The sequence below is a fragment of the Martes martes genome, assembly GCF_963455335.1.
Source record: "Martes martes genome assembly, chromosome: 12".
Taxonomy (NCBI): Eukaryota; Metazoa; Chordata; class Mammalia; order Carnivora; family Mustelidae; genus Martes; species Martes martes.
The window spans coordinates 88,266,267-88,285,827 of NC_137900.1; the positions used below are offsets into that span (position 1 = coordinate 88,266,267).

At 47.1% G+C, this 19,561-nt stretch overlaps 1 protein-coding gene across 2 annotated transcripts in view; it reads left to right on the forward strand.

The window, feature by feature from the left end:
* GARNL3 (GTPase activating Rap/RanGAP domain like 3) overlaps positions 1-19,561 on the forward strand; it is a 143,111-nt gene that overhangs the window by 29,912 nt on the left and 93,638 nt on the right. For both annotated transcript variants that reach the window (XM_080819379.1, XM_080819378.1), the window contains exon 3: positions 7,319-7,388. In XM_080819379.1, the coding sequence (XP_080675505.1) occupies positions 7,319-7,388 (70 nt within the window). The remainder of the gene's footprint in view (positions 1-7,318; positions 7,389-19,561) is intronic.

A 19,561-nucleotide genomic window follows, 5' to 3' on the forward strand; every position in this document is an offset into this window, starting at 1 on the left:
GCATCTTGCATCCGTGGTGTGTGGTATCGCAGCCAGAAAGTTGTCGTTGATACAGCCCACTGGTCCTCGGTTCCCATTTTACACTCAGTCCCGTCACACCCATGGGTTTGTTCGGCCACCACCACAGGCCAGGCAGGGAGTGGCTTCCTCACCACAGGCTCCCCGAGCAGCCCTTCGTGGCCTCACCCACCTCCCTACCGTCTTGTCATTTCAAGAATGTGAGATAAATGGAGTCGCACAACCTGTAACCTTCTAGGACTGGCTTTTCTTCACGCACCATAATTCCCTGGAAATTTATGTTACATTTATCAGCTGTTTGTTCTTTTAATTACTGAGCAATACCCCATGGGTTGGATATGCCATGGTTTGTTTAACCATTTGCCTCCTGCCCTTTTAAAAAAGATTTATTTATTTATTTTAGAGAAAGTGTGAACCGGGATAGGGGCAGAGGGAGAGGGAAAGGAGAGATGCACATTTCCCCCCTGCGTGCAGATCCCACACGACCCTGAGATCGTGACCCTGAGATCATGACCAAAACCAAGAGTTGGATGCTTGACCAACTGAACCACTCAGGTGCCCCCTAACCATATGCCCTTTCAAGGACTTCTAGGATTTTTTCCAGCCTGGGGGTATTCTGAAGAAAGCTGCTACAAAGCATTTGTGTACAGAATTTTGTGACTATCCATTTTCATTTCTCTGGGATAAATGCCCAAGAGTGTGATTATTGGGTCATATGGGTAACTGCATGTTTAATTTTCTAAGTCACTGCCAAACTGTTTTCCAAAGAGGCTTAGCTTATCATTTTCTATTCCCACCGAGACGTGTGAAGGGTCTGGCTGCTCCGATCCTCGCCAGCGTTTGGTAGGGTTGCTGTTTTTTATGTAGAGAGAGAATTTCAGAGGCGCTGGTAGGGATCGTTATCGAGAGGAACTTCGCAGGGAATTACCAGGAGGCTTGAATTATAGTAGAGAACCAGGTGAATTCCAGAGACACGTCTTTGTCGGAAACTTAGTGGATACATAAATACTGTCGGAGGAAGATGTTCCAGAATGTTGGAGAAAGAGGATTCAGGTGAAAAAGGTGTCTTAGTGAATAACATTAGATGCATCCAGAGGTTGTCAGAAAATCTAACGGCAGGTGGGGTTAAGGAAGGGGAAGGAGGAGGAGGCGGGAGCCCACCTGAGTGTAAGCAGAGCAAAAGTGAACGGACGTTGCCACTTAATGATTCATTTATCCAACTAGCGTTTACTGAGCAGCCGGCTATGAACCACTCTATAAGACACACAAGGCATAGTGATGACCATGACAGATAAGGTCCCTGGACGTTGGAATAACCAACATTTATTTAGTGGCTACTATGTGTCTGGTGCCGTACTAAGCACGTTATGGTGTCTTTCTGTCTTCTCATGGAGATGGATATTATTTCAGCCCATGTTACAGGCGAGGAAGGAGGCTCAGAGAGGGTAAGTAACTTGCCTAAGGTCACAGAGCTGGTGTGCCGGAGAGCTGAGCTCCAAGTCCTGTCTGACCACCTCATGGCTGGGGGGACTTGCTAAGGGTATGCTGAAGATCCTGGTTCAAGGAACACATGACACCCCAACCCCAGAAATGGGATAGGGGACAGAGAGCTGTCTGAAGCAAGATCCAAGGGGCTCTGATTTCCAGGGCTTCTTACACTCTTGCAAATCTGCCTGCTTACTTCTTCCTTCCTTGTATCTGAACTGTCTTCAGAAGAGGACAAAATTCTTCCATTTCATCTTTGGAAATCACTGTATGATCACATCTCTGCTTTTCAGGTGTCCCTTACATTCAGGAGAGACAACTGGTCCAAGCTGGTTCCTGGTGTTCGGAGGCTTGGGCTCCGTGCAGGCTGAAATCTGTAGTCTGGTTCATTGTTTAGTCTCTCTGTTCCTCAGATAGGGGGATCTCTTCCTTCTGTCTCTTACTCTCTGCTGATCAAGAGGGCTGAGGCCTCTTGACATTGAACTCTGCTGTCAGTGGGCTTCTGAAAACCTGCCTGTTGCTTTTCACAAATGCTGTCGGCTGACCCAGGAAGAGTCCCCACACTCGCTGTTGCCGTTAACCGTTCCAGGAGGGCTGGAAGTGACAGGGGCCTGGATTAGTGGGGTCTGGCTGGTCATCAGGGGGAATCACTAATCTCCAGGTCAGTCGAGTAAAGGACCCGTATCCTCGAGTGTCAGCTTCCTTTCTTTCCTTATTTAGTTTGACTCTCTGGAGGGGGTTGCCCTGCTTTCCGGGAACCTGATTTATATAATGGTAATTTTTTTTCTAGCCTCTTTGCGGGGCTGGAAATCTTTGCTCTCCTCCCAGGCCTTACTTGGAGACGTAACACGAAAGCCCTCAGCTCTGTGCCTACTTGCAAGGCGTGACCCAGCGTCCTCACACATTAATTTGCTAAAACACAGTTTATATTTAAAGCCCAGAACACATTGCATGGGAGTGAGGAACTCGAACTCTCTGGTTCTTTTTTGCACCTGCCTTGTGCTGGTGACACGCTCTTGGGTCCCAAGTACTCTCTAGGTGGGGTCACACTGCGAAGGCAACCCTGTGAGGGAGGAGACGTGATGCTGAGCTGTGAGGCTGCACTTGGCCCCAAACCTCCTCTTCTTCTGTGGGGATGTGATGTCTTATTTGAAAGTCCCTATAGAACGGATGATCGTTTATGTCGAATGTCCCTTCCCGGGGCTCTAACAACCAGAGAACTCATCCCACTAATAAGAGCCATAATACAACAGCTAACACGCATTGAGGAGTTTTTATGGGACAGAACTCGCACTTAAAATAAACTTCTATTTGTTCTAATTTATCCTTTCTAACCCTCCTAAGTAGGCGATACTATGAGCCACATTTCATACAGGAGGGAACGACTGCCCAGAGAGGTTAGGAACGTATACATCTGTGACTGAGTCACACGCCCGTAAGGACCATATCATTGTCCTCCCCTGAAAACAAACACGGCCTTGTCCCTCCTGATGAAAGTGCTGCAGCACGGCTGACGGGTTTTCCCAGGGATTCCAGAATCATCTGGAAGGGCAGTATTTTTCACAACACTGTCTGTGGACCACCTGCATCCGAATCCCGGCCGTTTGTTAAAGTCGCAGCCATGCTGAGTCACAGCCTCTGGGAATGGGGCCAGGGAATCTGCATTTTTAGAAACCTTCCCCCAGGGATGCTGAGGGACTCGAGTATTTCCATTGCCTTATTAACCCCAGTCTACGGGGAGGCCTGAAACCAGCAATAGGGATTTGCGAGGTTATGCAACAACGGTCAGGCAAACTTTTTTTCTGTAAAGGGCCAGACAGTTGATAGCTTCAGTTTTGTGGATCATAACATCTCTGTCTCTGTCACAGCTGCTCGGCGCTGCCCCGACGTGATGCAGATGCCCTCACAGACTCCCTGTAACCAGAGGGTATGGCCGTGTGCCAATAAAACTTTGTTTGCCATAACAGGCAACTGGGGGGGCCTGCAGTCTGCTGACCGCCGAGAGTCATCCCGGCCCGTCAGCCCTCTGACCACCCCTTTCCGTGGGAGTTACTCTTCTCCTGTCTGTTAACGACAGAGGACTGTATCCATTAAGATAAAATCACCTATTGTCATAAGCCCTGAATCTTAGTGACATAAAATAATAAAAGTTACTTTTCACTCATGTCCCTGGGGATCTTCTCTGTGGTCACTCAGGGACCAAGCCCACTCCTTGTTGGGGCTTCACCCCTTGTTGGTCCTCACAGCCCTCTCCAGTCAGCCAGTGGGTGAGGAAAGAGAGCAAGGATTATGCGTGGGGAATTTGTACGGGCTGCGCCTGGGAGAGGTACCCCTCATTTCTGCCCACAACGGAACTCTTCCTGTTTGGAGTCCAGAAACAGTGATTCCTGAAGCCTGTGGGGCCGTCAGTCTCGAGACCCTCTCTGTTCCCTTCTTCCTTTGTGTGAATGAAACCCATCCGGTTCTTGCCTGGGCTCCTCTCTTCTTCTTCTTTTTCTTCTTCGTCGTCGTCGTCTTCGTCGTCTTCTTCGTCTTCTTCTTCTTCTTCTTCTTCTTCGATTTTATTTATTTATTTGACAGAGAGAGGTCACAAGTAGGCAGAGAGAGGGGGGGAAGCAGGCTCCCTGCCAAGTAGAGAGCCTGATGTGGGGCTCGATCCCAGGACCCTGAGATCATGACCTGGTCTGAAGGCAGAGGCTTAGCCCACTGAGCCACCCAGGCGCCCCTCCTCTCTTCTTTATAAAACAAACAAACAAAAACAACTTTGCTGAGGTCAACCAGGAGGAGCAGCCCCACTGCAGTGTCCGGCCACTTTCCCTCGGGCTGCAGGCTCAGAAGGCACAGGGCCCCCTTCCACGTAACCGTAGGGCTGCGTTTTATTGCATATTCTGCCCGTGTTCCCTAGATCTCCATCCTCCCAGCCGCCAAGATCAATTTCCTCCCTGGCAGCTGCCTGCCTCCCAAGCAGGTGCCATGTATTTTAGGCCGTTGCTATGGTAGCACCCCGACTGCAGGGTACCCACTTCCGTATTAGTTCGGGTGACACGGCAGCTTTAACAGGTAAACCGAGATGCTATGGGACTGACACAACTCAGCGTCGATTTCTTGCTCGCGGCGTGTTCTAATACAGATGTTCCCGGAGGTGTGGCCTTGGTCTCCTGGAGACCAGGTTTTTTCCATCTTGAAGCTCTGGCCTCCTGCAGGTCCTTGTGGTCCCCTCCACCCTGCCGGCCAAGGGGAAGGAAAGGAAGCTCCTGGACCCGGTGTTAGCGCTTCAACCCGTATTCTCTTGGCCAGAGCTCAGGCACGGGGTCGTACCGCAAGAAGGGCTAGGAGATGCCTTCCAGTGGCAAGCCCAAGAGGAAAAGAGACTAGGTTTTGGCGGGCACATAGCAGTGTCTGCTCCTTGGGCCAGGACTGTCGGACGGACTAATGACCACTGGCTGAGGACGGAAACTGTCAACAGGCAGCCTGCGTTGGTGCTCACCAGGGGTGCTCTCACACTGGCGAGTAAGACCCAGACAATCGGCAGATACCTTCATCGATACAACACACATTTCCTGCACGTCCGCTCTGTACCGAGCGGTAGGCCAGACCCTGGGACCCGCAGGAGAGCCAAGCTCTCTAGGAGCTCTGGGGGGCTCCTTTAATCGTATCTCCTGTGCTGGGTGCCAAGGGGCCAAGGAGCCTGGGGAGGGAGCCGGGGAGGCCGGAGGGTTTGGTAACATGGGGGTCGAGTGCCTCCTGCAGCCGCAGAAGGGCTCCCCGTGTCATTGAGCCTGGCTCTCGCCATTAGCAAGCACTGTCTCCGCAGCCAAGTGCATGAAATGTAATTAGAGGGGGAAAAGGGCGACTGATAGCAGATGTTCTGTTTCTATCTCTCTGGGCTGTTTTCATAGGACACTGCTTTCCCGCTAGGCAGCTTCGAAGGACGTGGTTGCCCCAGGATGCAGGGCTGTCATCTCTTTTTGTGTTAGTTTCTAGCTGTTGGCAAAGTTAGGGGGGAGCTGGCAGTGTGTCTGAGAACACCCTCGGTGGTTCTTAGGGCGCTCCGGGGAGGGGCCCAGAGCCTGGCATCCTTTCCTCTTCTCACGATGTTGGTCATTTGTGTTAGAAGCTGCTGCAGCTGTTGGTGGTGGGGCGGTGCCCCCCCCCCCCCAAACTGAAGCAGTGAGCTGAGCTGGGCAGATAGAGCTTTCAGTCACCGGCCATTGGGCATTTGCTGTGTGCCCCATCTCTGACCCGGTGCAGAGACGCTCCTGTCACTAGACCCCGCTCTCTCGGTAACCCAGGCTGCGGGGAAGGATCTGGAAACTGTTACGTAGGGCACTGGTGGTATTCTCCGGGAGGGTTTTCAGAACGGGCTAAGAAAATGGGCCTAGAGGACATATTTAATACAGAGTGGACTAGGCCACGGAGAGAAGTTTTAAATCTCCTTCAGAGACTTTTCTGGGGGGTAGAAAAACCCAGTCTCTGGAAGCCGGCCGGTAGCCCGGGAAGCATCTGGGGCACCCTTCCAAGCTGCATTCGTTAATTTGTTGCACATTTTCTGCTAGGGAAGTGAGGACTACAAAAGGTTAAATTTCTTGTATAAGATTAATTCAGCCATCTCTGTGAAATGGTGGAAGCAGAATACCAATAGACCCTCGTTTCTCTCGTGCTGTCTTGCTTGGAGCCTATCAAAGAGTGTCCTGGCAAAGAGTCAGGTCTGTGGCTGCTAACCAGTGCAGTCAGTCTCTCTCTGAGCCTGCCAAGAAGGCTGTAATTTAGAAAATGTAGCTACCTTTTAAGGGAGGATGAAAAGGTACAAAACGCACCTTTCTTTGCATGTTAGATCCCAAATATTTTGGAGCAAGGGAACGTCTAGCTCTGGTGCAATTTGGTTTCCTAGGGTTGGGGAGAGTTATTTGCATGACATCTACAAGAAAAAAAAACTTGTTAAAGCGGCTTGCTTGTTCTGTGGAGCTCGGGTGGTTTCAGGAGCATCGGCTTGGGGGCACCGCTCCGGGCCCTACACAGACCAACTCCTCGATAAGATGTGTGTCTTTTGAGTATGGAACTCTGCATTCAAGATGTAAATGCAGTAAGAGTTTTGCCCTGATTTTAATTGCTCTTCACAACGCGTGTGATTTTTCTTATCTGACTTAAGCCTTGGTGGGGGTGGGGGGGGAGGCCCGGGACTGGGGGAAGTATTAGCTACTGTTACATAAAAACTAAAGATCCTTGAAGTTAGATCTTTAGGTTTTCTGTCAGTACTGCTCTTTTTTTTTTTTTTCATATTGTCATGTTGTCGTAAATGAAAAGGGGTGGGGTGGGGCCTGCCAGGCTTTGGAAGTTTCTTCCTCCTATTTAAAGTTTCATTTCTGCTCTATAGCATCAAATAATACTGGTTATTTTTACGGTGAATATTTGGGACAAAGAGGCTCTCTTAAACGAAAGATAATTGCAAGCTTTGTCCCTGGCCTCAAGTTTACTGCAAGGCTTCTCATCCCCTTTGGTTATACAGAAATGAAATTATAAACCACCAGTAGCCTTGGAAATCTCAATCGATTGCAAACGACTAAATATTTAATTCAATCATTGCCTATACTTCCAGGGATGACTCGGGTGTTTTTCTTTTTACCGAGGGCTCCGTGAACGCGGGCTCTGCAATGGCTGCTGGGGACTGTGTCTGTTGCAAGGAGGCTCCCCTGCAGTGAGGAGCTGGGGCGAAGCCTGTTCCATAGCAGCCCTTTTTGCAAATGGTAGTCGATTTTTGCAGAAGGTTTGTGGCCAGATCGCTATGTATAATACTGATGAAGCATTTTTGTTCCAGCTCTGTCTCGGAAGACCTAGGCTGTAGACGTGGGGATTTCAGTAGGAAACATTATGGATCTGTGGAGCTGGTAAGTTTACACTGTCTGTTCAGTGGCAGTACATTGATTTAGAATTAGAGCATCGCCAAACTCATCAGATCTTTTGTTGTATATTTACTGTCAGACCATGTGGGTACCGTGTAAGGCTGGGATGGGAGAAAAATACCTATTGAAAGACCAGAATAATTTGATCATCTTTATTTGTTTTTATTGTTACGTACTCTTAATCTGTGCCTTCCAGTTTGTTAAAAATATGTTGTGGCTTGGTATTTTTCTCTGATTGCATATCATTGGGGTATGTAATCAAATGATTTATGAATTAAGAGAGGCAGCATTTGGTTTTTATATTATCTTATTCCTAAAAGTTGATAAATCTAGTTTTTGAGGTTTAAAGATGATTGAAATACATGTTCTGATTTTCTGTACCTTTGCTTTCTGGGTATGTGGTAGGAGTGAGAATATTGATGAGATTTTTTTTTTCTTCCTGTTAAAAGTATATTTGTTGGGCTAGAATATACTGTAATAGATGATCGATACCTGGAATGAAAATATCCACATTTTCCTTATGAGAGACATTAGGGTTTATGTTATGATCTTTTAAAATAGTATGCTTTCATTTTAAAAGAGGAATAATGAAGGCATATTTTAGCTTCAATCTTTTAAAGGACAGAACTGTGTTTTTTTTCCCCCCAGTTGCATGGAAATTTGAACAAATTTTCAGGAAAATGTGCTCATAGAATTCTCTTATTATTTAACACTATTAAAAACATTGAATTTATTATTTCTATCTATTTACAGAAAATGAGTTGCTTGGATCCATTTCTGTAGTACCCAATTTTCCTCCATTAATATATGCTGCATTCTTGCAGGGTTTAAGTAGTAGGAAGAATTATACGAGAGTTGTGTACCAGTAGCATTCTATTAGAATTCACTCATGTATTAGAGACTTGGCTGTGCATCTGGCCCAGGGCTGAGTATTCTTGAAAACATAAAATAAGTAAAAGATTTGGTCCTTGTTCTTAAGGAGCTTAGTGTCTTGAGCTGGGCAGATAAGATACATAAACTATCTAGAAAATGAGTTGAATCACATAAAAGACACATTGATTGACTCCACCAATGCGCGTTCTGTGTTGCTGGTGGCACCGGGCCAACTCAGACCACCACCTCCCCCGAAGGAGGAAGTGTAGAACGATATAATTCAGGGCGGGGAATGGGTTAGGGATACAGATAGGGCCCGGTCGGGGTGAAGAGAGGGGAGGAAGTGACCCATCCCAGCCAGGGATCTTGGGGAAGCAGCCGGGAAGGCCTCGCAGAGACAGTAGGACGGACGTGGGTTGGTGGTAGAGAAGACAGACAGTGGATATTTGCAAACAATGTGATTCTTGGCAGTGATGTATGCCAGGGCCAGTGAGCAAATGGCCCTGCCTCGCAGAGTGTGTGAGGCAGCAGAGCTGACTGGCCACAAAGCAGGCAGGCTTGGAAATCGGGCCCGGCTTCACCTACCAACTCCAGCACCCACCACCGTCTGTGCATTTCTCTGAACCTCAGTGGCGCTGAAGAAGTTGTGCCATGAAGTTGTTTTTTTACCATCATTTCCTAGTTGTCCGATCTTGGACTTCTTTTGGCCTCCGTTCTCTCATCTGTGGGGATAATACATTATTATACATTATTACATATTATATAACCGGGGATATTAATATTACCTACCGTATAGGGTTGTCAGGAGATTAAGTGAGATGATGCACATAAGCACAGGTCACCGTAGGTAGCTAGCCGTGGTGGTAAAGATGAAATCTGGTGGCCAAAGGAGAGGACCTGGCTTGCAGGTGGATGGACTTTGGACCTGATCCAGAAAGTCCCATGAAGCTCTCGTAAACCGTGAGAGTGGCGTTTGGGGAGAACTCAAAGGTGTGGAAGATGGACCCTTTATAGACTCGGGGAAACCGCAGATGGTCGGGCAGGGGAGGTAGTTGAGAGCAGTGGTTCTCAAACCTAAGCACACATCTGCAGCACACCAAGCATTTCTCAGAACAGACTGCTGGGCCCCCATCCCCAGACTTTTCAATCTGATAGATCTGGGGTTGACCCAGAATTTTCGTTTCTAGCAAGTTCCCTCGGGGACGGTGATGTCACAGGTCCCAGGATCAGACTTGAAGAAACCCTGCCGTAGAGAAAGAACCCCAGGCTTGTCCTCGGTCATCTTCAACCTCATGAGGCAGCTCAGTGACCAGAATTCTTCCTTCCATTTGTTCAGGTTTTTGCTCGGGAGCCATGGGTGTGTGCGTGTGTGTGTGTGTGTGTGTGTGTGTGTACACGCACGTGTACACGTCTTTTTAGCTGACTTTTAAAATAGTATAAAGTAAATTTTTTAAATAGATTTTAAAACCCTACGTATAATTTCCCTGCCCCATTGCCACTTTTTTCATCTCATTTTGGTACCTTCCAGTCTTTATAACGACTAACCTCGCTTCCACCTAGCTGTAGTCAAATTACACAGGTAATTCCGTTTTGTGAATTTCTGTTTTGTGAATGTCTTCTCATGATATAGTCCTCATGTTACCATTTTAACTGTGTGATAGCCCAACATCGTTTTAAACAATTCTCTAGGTAACAGTTCCCCTCCTCTTGTAAAATTAGGCTGTGTCGACTTTTCCCTTCTTAGGAATGGCACGCCCTGGTGGTTGGAATGATTGAGAAAAATCAAATGAGAGAAAAATCAAATGAGCCAAGTTCCATTTTTGCCATCTAAAGATCTCTTGAAATTCTGACTCCTGTGTTTTAAGGAAGGAGACATTTTCTCTCCTCTATGACCACCAGCAAATTATTAAAAACCGTTTCTGTGGGGGTGCCTGGGTGGCTCAGTGGTTAAGCATCTGTCTTCAGCTCGGGTCATGATCCTAGGGTTCTGGGATAGAGCCCGATGCTCGGCCTGGAGGCTGCTTCTCCTTCTCCCACTCTCCCTGCTCGTGTTCTCTCTCTCACTGTCTCTCTCTATCAAATAAATAAATAAATCTTAAAAAAAAAAAAAGCTTGTCTTTGTGTTTTCTATGTGCATGAGAAAATAAGTTTAACTTTTTTTACATACCTGGTTTGATGAAATTGTTAGAAACCCAATAAATCTTGGGCATCCTGAAACTCAACATTTGTAGAAGAGTGCAAAATTTGAAATTTTGGCATCGACTTCTTTTGACCTTGAACAGATGAGGTAAAAGTCCTTGTGAGGAACCAAGCTTGGCTGTTAACATCAGTAATGAGGACAGATTTGGGGGCTCAGTTGCCTTGTTTTTGGACTGGGTATGACTTGTGAGTGAGAATGTGGAAGCTCAGACCTTTATAGACCCATGGGGGGGAGTTCTCAGCACTCATCCAATACCCTTGTAGTGAAGGCCTGCCCCTGCCCCCTCGCACCCGGCATGGTGCTAGGCACTGAGCAGAGGGAAAAGCAGGTTCTCTGCCCTCCTGGAGCTGTGGTCCGGCTTTAGGAACCAGCCTGATCCCGGCTGTTCCCTGCCTCCATCAGGAATTGTTTCCTTGCAAGGAACAAAGACCCACTCAGTCCAGCTCAAGTCTAAAACAGTTCTCTGAGCGCGTGTAGGTGAGGCTCACCGAAATGAAGTGAAATGAAGTGCGGGAAGCCCAGCTGGGCATCCTGGGACCCGGAAGCCGTCAAACTTTCGCTCATCTTGCCCGTTCTTTCTCTCTCTGAGCTCCGATGCCATCCCCTCCGCCAGCCAGCCCCCCAGACTGCCCGGTCGCCTCTCTCCCGGCTGCTCTCCCAGCGGTGGTGGGGGGTTTTAACACTTCTTTTCATTATGGTCAAATATACACAACAGGAAATTTACCGTTTTTTTTTTTAAAGATTTTATTTATTTATTTGACAGAGAGAGACACAGCGAGAGAGGGAACACAAGCAGGGGGAGTGGGAGAGGGAGAAGCAGACTCCCCGCTGAGCAGGCAGCCTGATGCGGGGCTCGATCCCGGGACCCTGGGATCATGACCCGAGCTGAAGGCAGGCACTTAACGACTGAGCTACCCAGGCGCCCCAAATTTACCATTTTTAAATGATCATTTCAGAGGGCAGGAAGTACATTCACAACGTCATGCCACCGTCATCATCGTCCACTCTCAGAGTATTTGCTTGCCATCAGCCCAAACAGTGGCTATGCCCATTAGACAGCCAGTCCATATTCGCCCTTCCTCCCCAGCCCCTGGTAACCTCTATTCTGCCTCTGAATCTATGAATTTGTCTCCTGTAGGAACCTCCTGTAAGTACAATTTGGCAATATTTGTCCATCGTGTCTGGTCTGTTTTACTCAGCGTGAGATTTTGAACGTTCGTTCATCCACGTTATAGCACATATCAGAATTTCATTCCCTTTCGTGGATGCATTCTGTCCTTTGGACGCACCACATTTGGCTTATCCATTGATCTATCTCACCACATTTGGCTTATCCATTGATCTATCTTATCCATTGATCTATCCATTGATCTATCTCAAGCATTTGGCTTGCTTGTCCTTTTTCACTATTGTGAATAATGTTGCTGTAAGCGCTGGCCTGCCAGTCTGGGTTTGAGTCCCTGCTTTCTTCAGTTCTGTTGGGTCTGTTAACTGGGAGTGGAATTACCGGATCATATGATAATTCTATTTTTCACTTTTGAAGGACTCCCAAGCGTGTTTCCATAGTGGCCACACCATTTTAGGTCTCCACCAGCAATGCACAAGGGTTTCAGTTTCTCCACAATCTCACCGATATTTGCTCCATTTTGTTTAAAATGTTTTTTAAGATTTAATTAATTAATTTTTTTGACAGAGAGAGACACAGCAAGAGAGGGAACTCAAGCAGGGAGCGTGGGAGAGGGAGAACATACTTCCTGCGGAGCAGGGAGCCCGACGTGGGGCTCGATCCCAGGACCCTGGGATCATGATCTGAGCTGATGGCAGACGCCCAATGACTGAGCCACGCAGGCGCCCCTCCATTTTGTTTCATAGCCATTCTAGTGCGTTGTAAAGGGGTGCCTCATTGTGATTTACCTTTCACCCATGACCAATGATGTTGAGCATCTTTTCATGTGTTTATTGGTCATTTGTATTTCTCCTTTGGAAAAACGGTATATAAGTTCTTTGCCTTCTTTGCCCATTTTTTAACCAAGTTGGTTGTTTTGTTGTTACTGAGTTACTGAGTTACTGTTGTTGTTCCAAGAGTTCCTAATATATTCTGAATATTAATTCCTATATCAGAAATGTGATCTGCAAATCTTTTTTCTTGTTATGTGGGTTGTCCTTTTGCTCTGTTGACAATATCCTTTGATGCATGAAAGTCTGTAGTTTCCATGAAGTGCAATTCATCCTTTTGTTTGTTTGCTTTGCTGTTTGTGCTTCTGATGTTATATTCAGGGAGTCATTACCAAAGCCAGTGTCAGGAAGATCTGCCCCTGTGTTTCCTCCTAAGAATTTGATACTTTTAGCTTTTACTGTTTTTCCTTGATCCATATTGAGTTGTTGTTTGTGGTCTATGGTGTAAGGTAGGGGTCCAAGTTCATTCGATAGGTTTATGATTTATTGGGAGCTATTTTGTGTGTATATGGAATGACATAGGGGTCGGGCTTCATTATTTTACATGTCAATATCCTGTTTTCCCAGTTCCATTTGTTGAAGAGACTGTCCTTTCCTCATTGAATGGTCTTGGCACCCTTGTCTGAAATCAGTCGATCATACATGCAAGGGTTGGTTTCTGGGTTTTCTCTTCTATCCCATTTGTCCATATGCACGTCCTCACACCAGAGTGATGTTTCAAAATGTTGGCAATATAATGTCTCTTCTTTCTGAAAACCCTTCATTGGCTGCCCATCCAGACCCTTTACCAAGCCCTATAAGAACCTGTGTGATCCCGGTTCTGCCCACCTCTCCACCCGCCCTCATGCCACTGTCTCACTGTGCTTCACACATTTGGCCTTGTTTTGGTCCCGAGAACACAAGAGTTCTTCCCTGTCCCAGAGCCTTTGCACTTACTCTTCTTCTGCCTGGAACGGGCTTCCCCTCACTTTTCATGGCCGGTCTCAGCTTCAATGTCACCTTCTCAGAGAGGCCTCCCCAACCCACCTACCTCAAGTGGTCCTTCTCTCCATGCTGTTCTATACTCGGCCTCCTATTTCTTTGCTTAACAGTGTTTAGCACGCTCTATTTATTTCACGTATTTGTTTACTAACTACTCTCTCATCCCCCAGAGATGAGGGTGGAACCACGTCTGTCTTGTTCATATTTGTATGTCTAGGCCCTGGCACAGGGCCTGGCACATTCTGAGTTCTTATTAAATGTTGTTTATCACGAAATTGACTTCCAGCCCCCCCAGTTCCCTTTGTCTTATAGCTCCACTGCCCACCACAGTCTGTTCACTCTTGGGTCCAATTTCAAATTCCAAGTAGAATGTCAGGGATAGCTTCCTCTAGTTCATGTGTCTATCCCTGATTCACACTGTTGTATTCAGGGAGTGGGGTCACGTGGTATAACCTAGACCCATCTCCTCGGCACAGTTTGGGGATGGGGCAGCTCCTCTCAAAAGGTTATAGACAAAATTAAGTTTCAAATAATATGACATCCCAAATGCCTCTCTCACATTGCCTTGTATGCTAGATATTAAAAGCTCAAACTAAAAGCACCTGGTGAAAATTTCCTCTTCTGCCAGTGGACCTTTGTTCTTGACACATTTTTCAATCCCATAAACAAGGGTGCAGATTATAAACCCCCTAAAAATAGGAGTCATGGCTCTTTAGTTACCACTGTGTCCCTAGCACCAAGCACAATGCTTAGTGTTCATTACTTAGTAAATATCGGTCAAATGAATGAATGGTTCGATTTCGTTGAAATTAGAAAGTAGCCTAACCCATCAACTAGAAATACAAGAAAGGAATAACGAGCCTCCTGGACCCCCTCCCCCAGTATAATTGGCTTCATTAGCTTGCAGTGCATTCCATCCAAAACACATGCCATTTTTCTTCTTGAGAAATGGAAGTCTGGTCTCTCGCGGCAGGATTCTCGGCAAGGCATAGCCATTACACCATTGACCATTCTTCATCACTTCATATGGAAATCTGTCAGGAAAACCAAAGATTGTTGGTAGCTTTTATTGATCTTTTCTTGGCCTTTGACTAAATGGATACGAAACTGGTATGTTATGAATGATGAATGATGTGGGCACAGCTCTCTCCCTCCCAGCCCCGCTGCTGATTCTCCTATAACCCTCCGTCTTGATACTTCTGGGGGGTGCCACAGTCTGGAAGGCAGTTTCAAGTCCAGATAAACATTGTCCAATCCTTTTTAAGCCTGTACCTTCATCCCTCAAGCCCGCATTTGGATGATTTGCATGCTCCCCTGCTGTCTAGGAAAGGAACATAAAAATGCTTCCCTGTAAGGACGGCATGGTTTTGCTATGATGAACTCATGGTGGTCTCAAAGGATATCTGTGCTGCCTAATTACCCTCAAAAGAACGGTTCGTGGTGGACTTGGTGTCATCTGCAGATTTTCACATGTGAGGTTTCGACTGTTGAGGACTCCTGCCGGCTGATATGTAGTGATTGGTATTTTTGCTCCGGCACGAATTTGAATGATGCCTGTGGGACTGTTGTACAGAAAGATGATTCTTGGCTAATGAGTGATTTAGCGGCCCGTCCAACATCCCTGACACAGTGCAGCTTTGTTCTCTATTCGGGGTTGAGGAGGCTTTTTGTTTTCATAGGCATTTTATGGGAAAAATTATATTCCATGTAGTATTTCCAAATTGAGACATTAGTGAAGGTACCAGCAGATTTCCCTCAGGAACATCCGAACATCAGGACTGCGACATTCTACAGCTAAAATCATCATTTCGGCAGATGTTTCTTCAAAATGGACCTGGCTCATATCTAAGTCTTAAATAGCAGCTTGACTCAGCGAGGTAGCTCCAGACATGTTTATCTCAGAGCATTTACCAGTAAGTTAATGCGGTTTAAAAGTGTGGGGGCTTTTTCGGATATTTTTGGTATCTTTGTGGGTGACTTTGAACCTTTCCCAGGCTAAAATTTAAAATTCTTGCCACCATCTTCTATGATGTAGAATCTTAGACCTTCCTCCTGAAATTATTTATGTATGATAATGGAGCCAGAAATCTTTGACTGTGATCATTATTTTGTTACTGCTGTCACTAGTTTTAATGTTTACTGAATGTTGGCTACGTGCCGGTCCCTGAGCTAAATGCTTTAAGGAGCATTTACCTGTCCGACCTTCCCAAACACCTGTGCAGCAGGTATTATCTGATTATGCTGCACGTTGTGGGGGTTCAGGAGACATTTGTGGGGATTGAATGGCTCCCCATTTAACTGATGATCTCAGAGAGGTCCCACAGCCAGTGAGGGGTGAAAGTGACATTCCAACCCAGGTCTCCCGTGGGCTCCAGGAGCCCCAGGGCCTCATCTCTCAGTCTCTGAGCCCAAGCTCTTACAGCCCCCGCTGCTGAAAGGCTGGGTTTCTAAAGAAGTGAACTTGATTGTCGGAGCAAACTCTTCTGCCCTTAATCAGCAGCACAGAGAGGCTCTGCCTTAGGTTTCAGCTCAAATGTCTAATTTCAACTCTCTTCTGGCCACATCTTAACAAGCTTGATTTTGAGAAGAATGTTGATAAAGAATTATCCCAAGAGACATCCATACCGTAAGTGGTCTAAATTTAATTCCTGGATTAATCTCAGCCATAAGATCGCTACAAACACTTGGCCTGCTGTCCTTGGCCTCTCTTAGACTTGCTTCTCTTGGTCTGCACCTTGACCTTACGCCTTCAACTTGCCCTGATGGACAGAGTGGAAGAGGGCCACACGGAGCTAGACGGTATGGCTCTTACAGAATGCTCTTGAGGACTTTTCTCAGTGTGCCACGAAGTCTCACTTTTAAGAGGACCTATGAGGAAAGTTTTGCTCAGGACCAAAAAGTATGATGCTTCCTCCGTGAAGATGGTTTGTTGTTAATCTTACAGGTAGTAGGGAGCCTGTAAAGAACCTGGATTTTTTCCTCTTTGTGTTGTCCTCCAGGAAGCTCGAAGCCCTGTTTTTGGCCTTGCCTCTAACTACCTTAAAGGACTTTATAGCATACATCCTAATCTGATTCTCTAATTTTCACCTGATTTACTCACACCTAATTTGCCCTTGTTCTGAACTTGCTCTATATCTAATTTTGTCCTTTGAATAAAATATGTTTCAGAAAGGGGCACCTGTGTGTCTCAATCAGTTAAGTGTCCAACTCTTGATTTCCGCTCAAGTCAAGATCTCAGGGTCATGGGACCAAGCCCGCCCCCCTCCCCCCTCCCCTGGGCTCCATGCTGGACTCTGGAGCGTGCTTGGGATTCTCTCCCTCTTCCTCTGCCCACCCCCACTCACATGAGCGCACACACACATACACACTTTCTCTCTCTCTCAAAAAAAAGATATTTTGGTAAGGTGCTTTAAACATTTCTTTAAAATAAGGTAGACAGGGGCGCCTGGGTGGCTCAGTGGGTTAAGCCTCTGCCTTCGGCTCAGGTCATGGTCTCAGGGTCCTGAGATCAAGCCCCGCATCGGGCTCTCTGCTCAGCAGGGAACCTGCTTCCTCCTCTATCTCTCTACCTGCCTCTCTGCCTACTTGTGATCTCTCTCTCTGTCAAATAAATAAATAAAATCTTTAAAAAAAAAAAAGTAGACATAAACTGTAATAAGAGTACAAAAAAGTGCTCTAAATTTTTCCACACAAGAGTCTTGGGAACAGCTGCTTCCTTAGCACCAGCATGATCTCTAGTTTCAAAACTAGAACAGAGGGGCCGCCCCGCTGGCTCAGTCAGTAGAGCATGAAACTCTTGATCTTGGGGTCATGAGTTCAAGCCCCACATTGGGTGTGGAGTTTAAAACAACAGCAGTAACTGTTAGAACTGGAGACACTCTATTCCCAACCTTCTGCGGGTCCAGGGTTGCTCATGCTTTTCCTGGTGGCCTCCCATCCCTGTGCTGCCATGTCCCTCCCCACAGGCTGCGTGGTCTCCCTGCTGCCGCGGGGACCCCAGCTCAGCTGCCCATCTCTGGCTCCTACACCTTCTATCGGCCTCCCGGGTCTTTGTTCACTGACTCCAATGGTCTTCAAGCAGTGGCGTGTAGTAGTACTCTGGTGTACTATAAAAATACTTTCAAATTCTGGCCAGTGTGTAACTGTTTATTTTTTATATAACCAGAGACACAAATTGTTAACAGATTGTTTACTTGGTAAATTCTTCACAGGAAATCAAGTTTTCTGCCTTGATTGTGGTTTTTCATATGCCCAGGAGGGACATTTCTCATATGCGTCTCACACACACCCTCTCTTGGTGCCTCTTGGGTAATGTCCTTCACCTCTCCCATCTTGTGCCAGAGCGACCCCTGCCCTGCACCCACCCCCTCAGCTTCCGGTCAGACTGGGCTCAGCAGTGTGTACTATCCATTGTCGCAAAAGTACATCTTTAACTTGCTCAAAAGTATATCACGTTAGGGGTGCCTGGGTGGCTCAGTGGGTTAAAGCCTCTACCTTCGGCTCAGGTCATGATCTCAGGGTCCTGGGATCGAGCCCCGCATTGGGCTCTCTGCTCAGCAGGGAGCCTGCTTCTCTTCCTCTCACTTTCTGCCTACTGGTGATCTCTGTCTGTCAGATAAATAAATAAAATCTTTAAAAAAAAAAAAAGCATATCACGCTGTATACCTTTGTATGCTGTTCTCCTGAAGAGAAAATATTTTCATTGTTTTGAAAAGGCTTTTTAAGAACCTGTGCTTACTTCTGAGTTTAGGCAGGTCCACCGTCAGAACTGTGGGATCCAACAACCACATACACGCATACACTCTCTCTCTCTCTCTCATTTGAAAATCACTCTTTTACTTCTCTCGGTGCTGTTAATGCTGAAAAGGAATCTGGTCTGTCTTCCAGCCTTTCACCATGGGGGCTCTGAACACTGAGAGCTCTTTTTTAGGCCCTCAGAAGCCAGTCGAGCCCTTTTAACTCGCTCACTGCCCCCTGCGGGTTGGGAGACCTCCCCCAGGGCGGCAGGAGGGAGAGTGTTTGAGGTGTCACCGAGGGCACCTCCCAGTGTCCCTCAGCTGAGGCCCTGGCCTTCCAGCCCCGCCCTGTCTCAGGTCAAGTCCTGGCTTTCTTCAGGTACACACCCATCTCACTGGCTGGAGCAGCTTTTCACCATCTTCGTAAGAGACAGGAGCATCCGTGGTGGCTTCTACAGCTGGCTTCCCCTGCTTTCCCCACCAGGTGAGGGTAGGGCAAGTCACACCCCGGGTCCAGCATGGCCGCCACGGCTGACTGACCACCGAGGGCTTCCGGTTTCGCACCCCACTGTTACGCTTGAGCCCCAGCTAATATTCTCATTTTTATATGGAGCTATCTTACCCATTTCATTAAAGCAGTGACTTTGGTTTCCTTTATGTGTAAGAAAAGGATTGTATGCTTTTTGGCCTCGGCTTTTTAATCGGTCTACTGTAGTTATCGCTGTGGCGCAGTCTTTCAAAATATAATCTCAAACCGCATTTGCTCGAGAGATGGGAAGACTTTTTAATTACTCTGAGAGCACCTTTCAGCCACTCTCTGAAGTCTGTTTTTGATCCCTGGGATAGTTCCACAATTTCCCTTCTGAATTTCTCCTTTGGATGCTTCCTCTTCTTCTTCACGAGCCTGCTCTTGCCAAGGTCACAGAGACCTCATCACTAGCAAATCCGCTCCTAATCGTCATCTTCCAGGCCCAGTCCACAGCACGGGCCCGGTGAACGCCTTCTCTGGGGTTTGTGCCTTGGCTCCCTGCTCTGCCCCCTCGGTTTCTTTACGGATTCCCTCTCTTCTGCCCAGTCCTCACATTTTGAGGCTCCTCAGGGTTCCGTCTCAGACACTCTGCTCATGCTACATGCTCCTTCTTGGTGATCTCTCCTACCCTGTGGCTTCAGTTACTGCCTTCAGACGGTGACTCACATGTCCTTGTATTCTTCCCAGATCTCTAGAACCATCTGCCTGGGTGCCCACTAGATGTCTCTCCTGGGAAAACCTGTGGGCGGCTGAACCTCAGCGTGCCCCGAACTGAACTCAGGTCGTCCCTCTTCCCGACCCCAAACCACTGAGGGAATGGCGCTACCTTCTTTTCAGTTGTGAATTCCAGAAACCAGGAAATCTCCCATACCCCACATCCAGT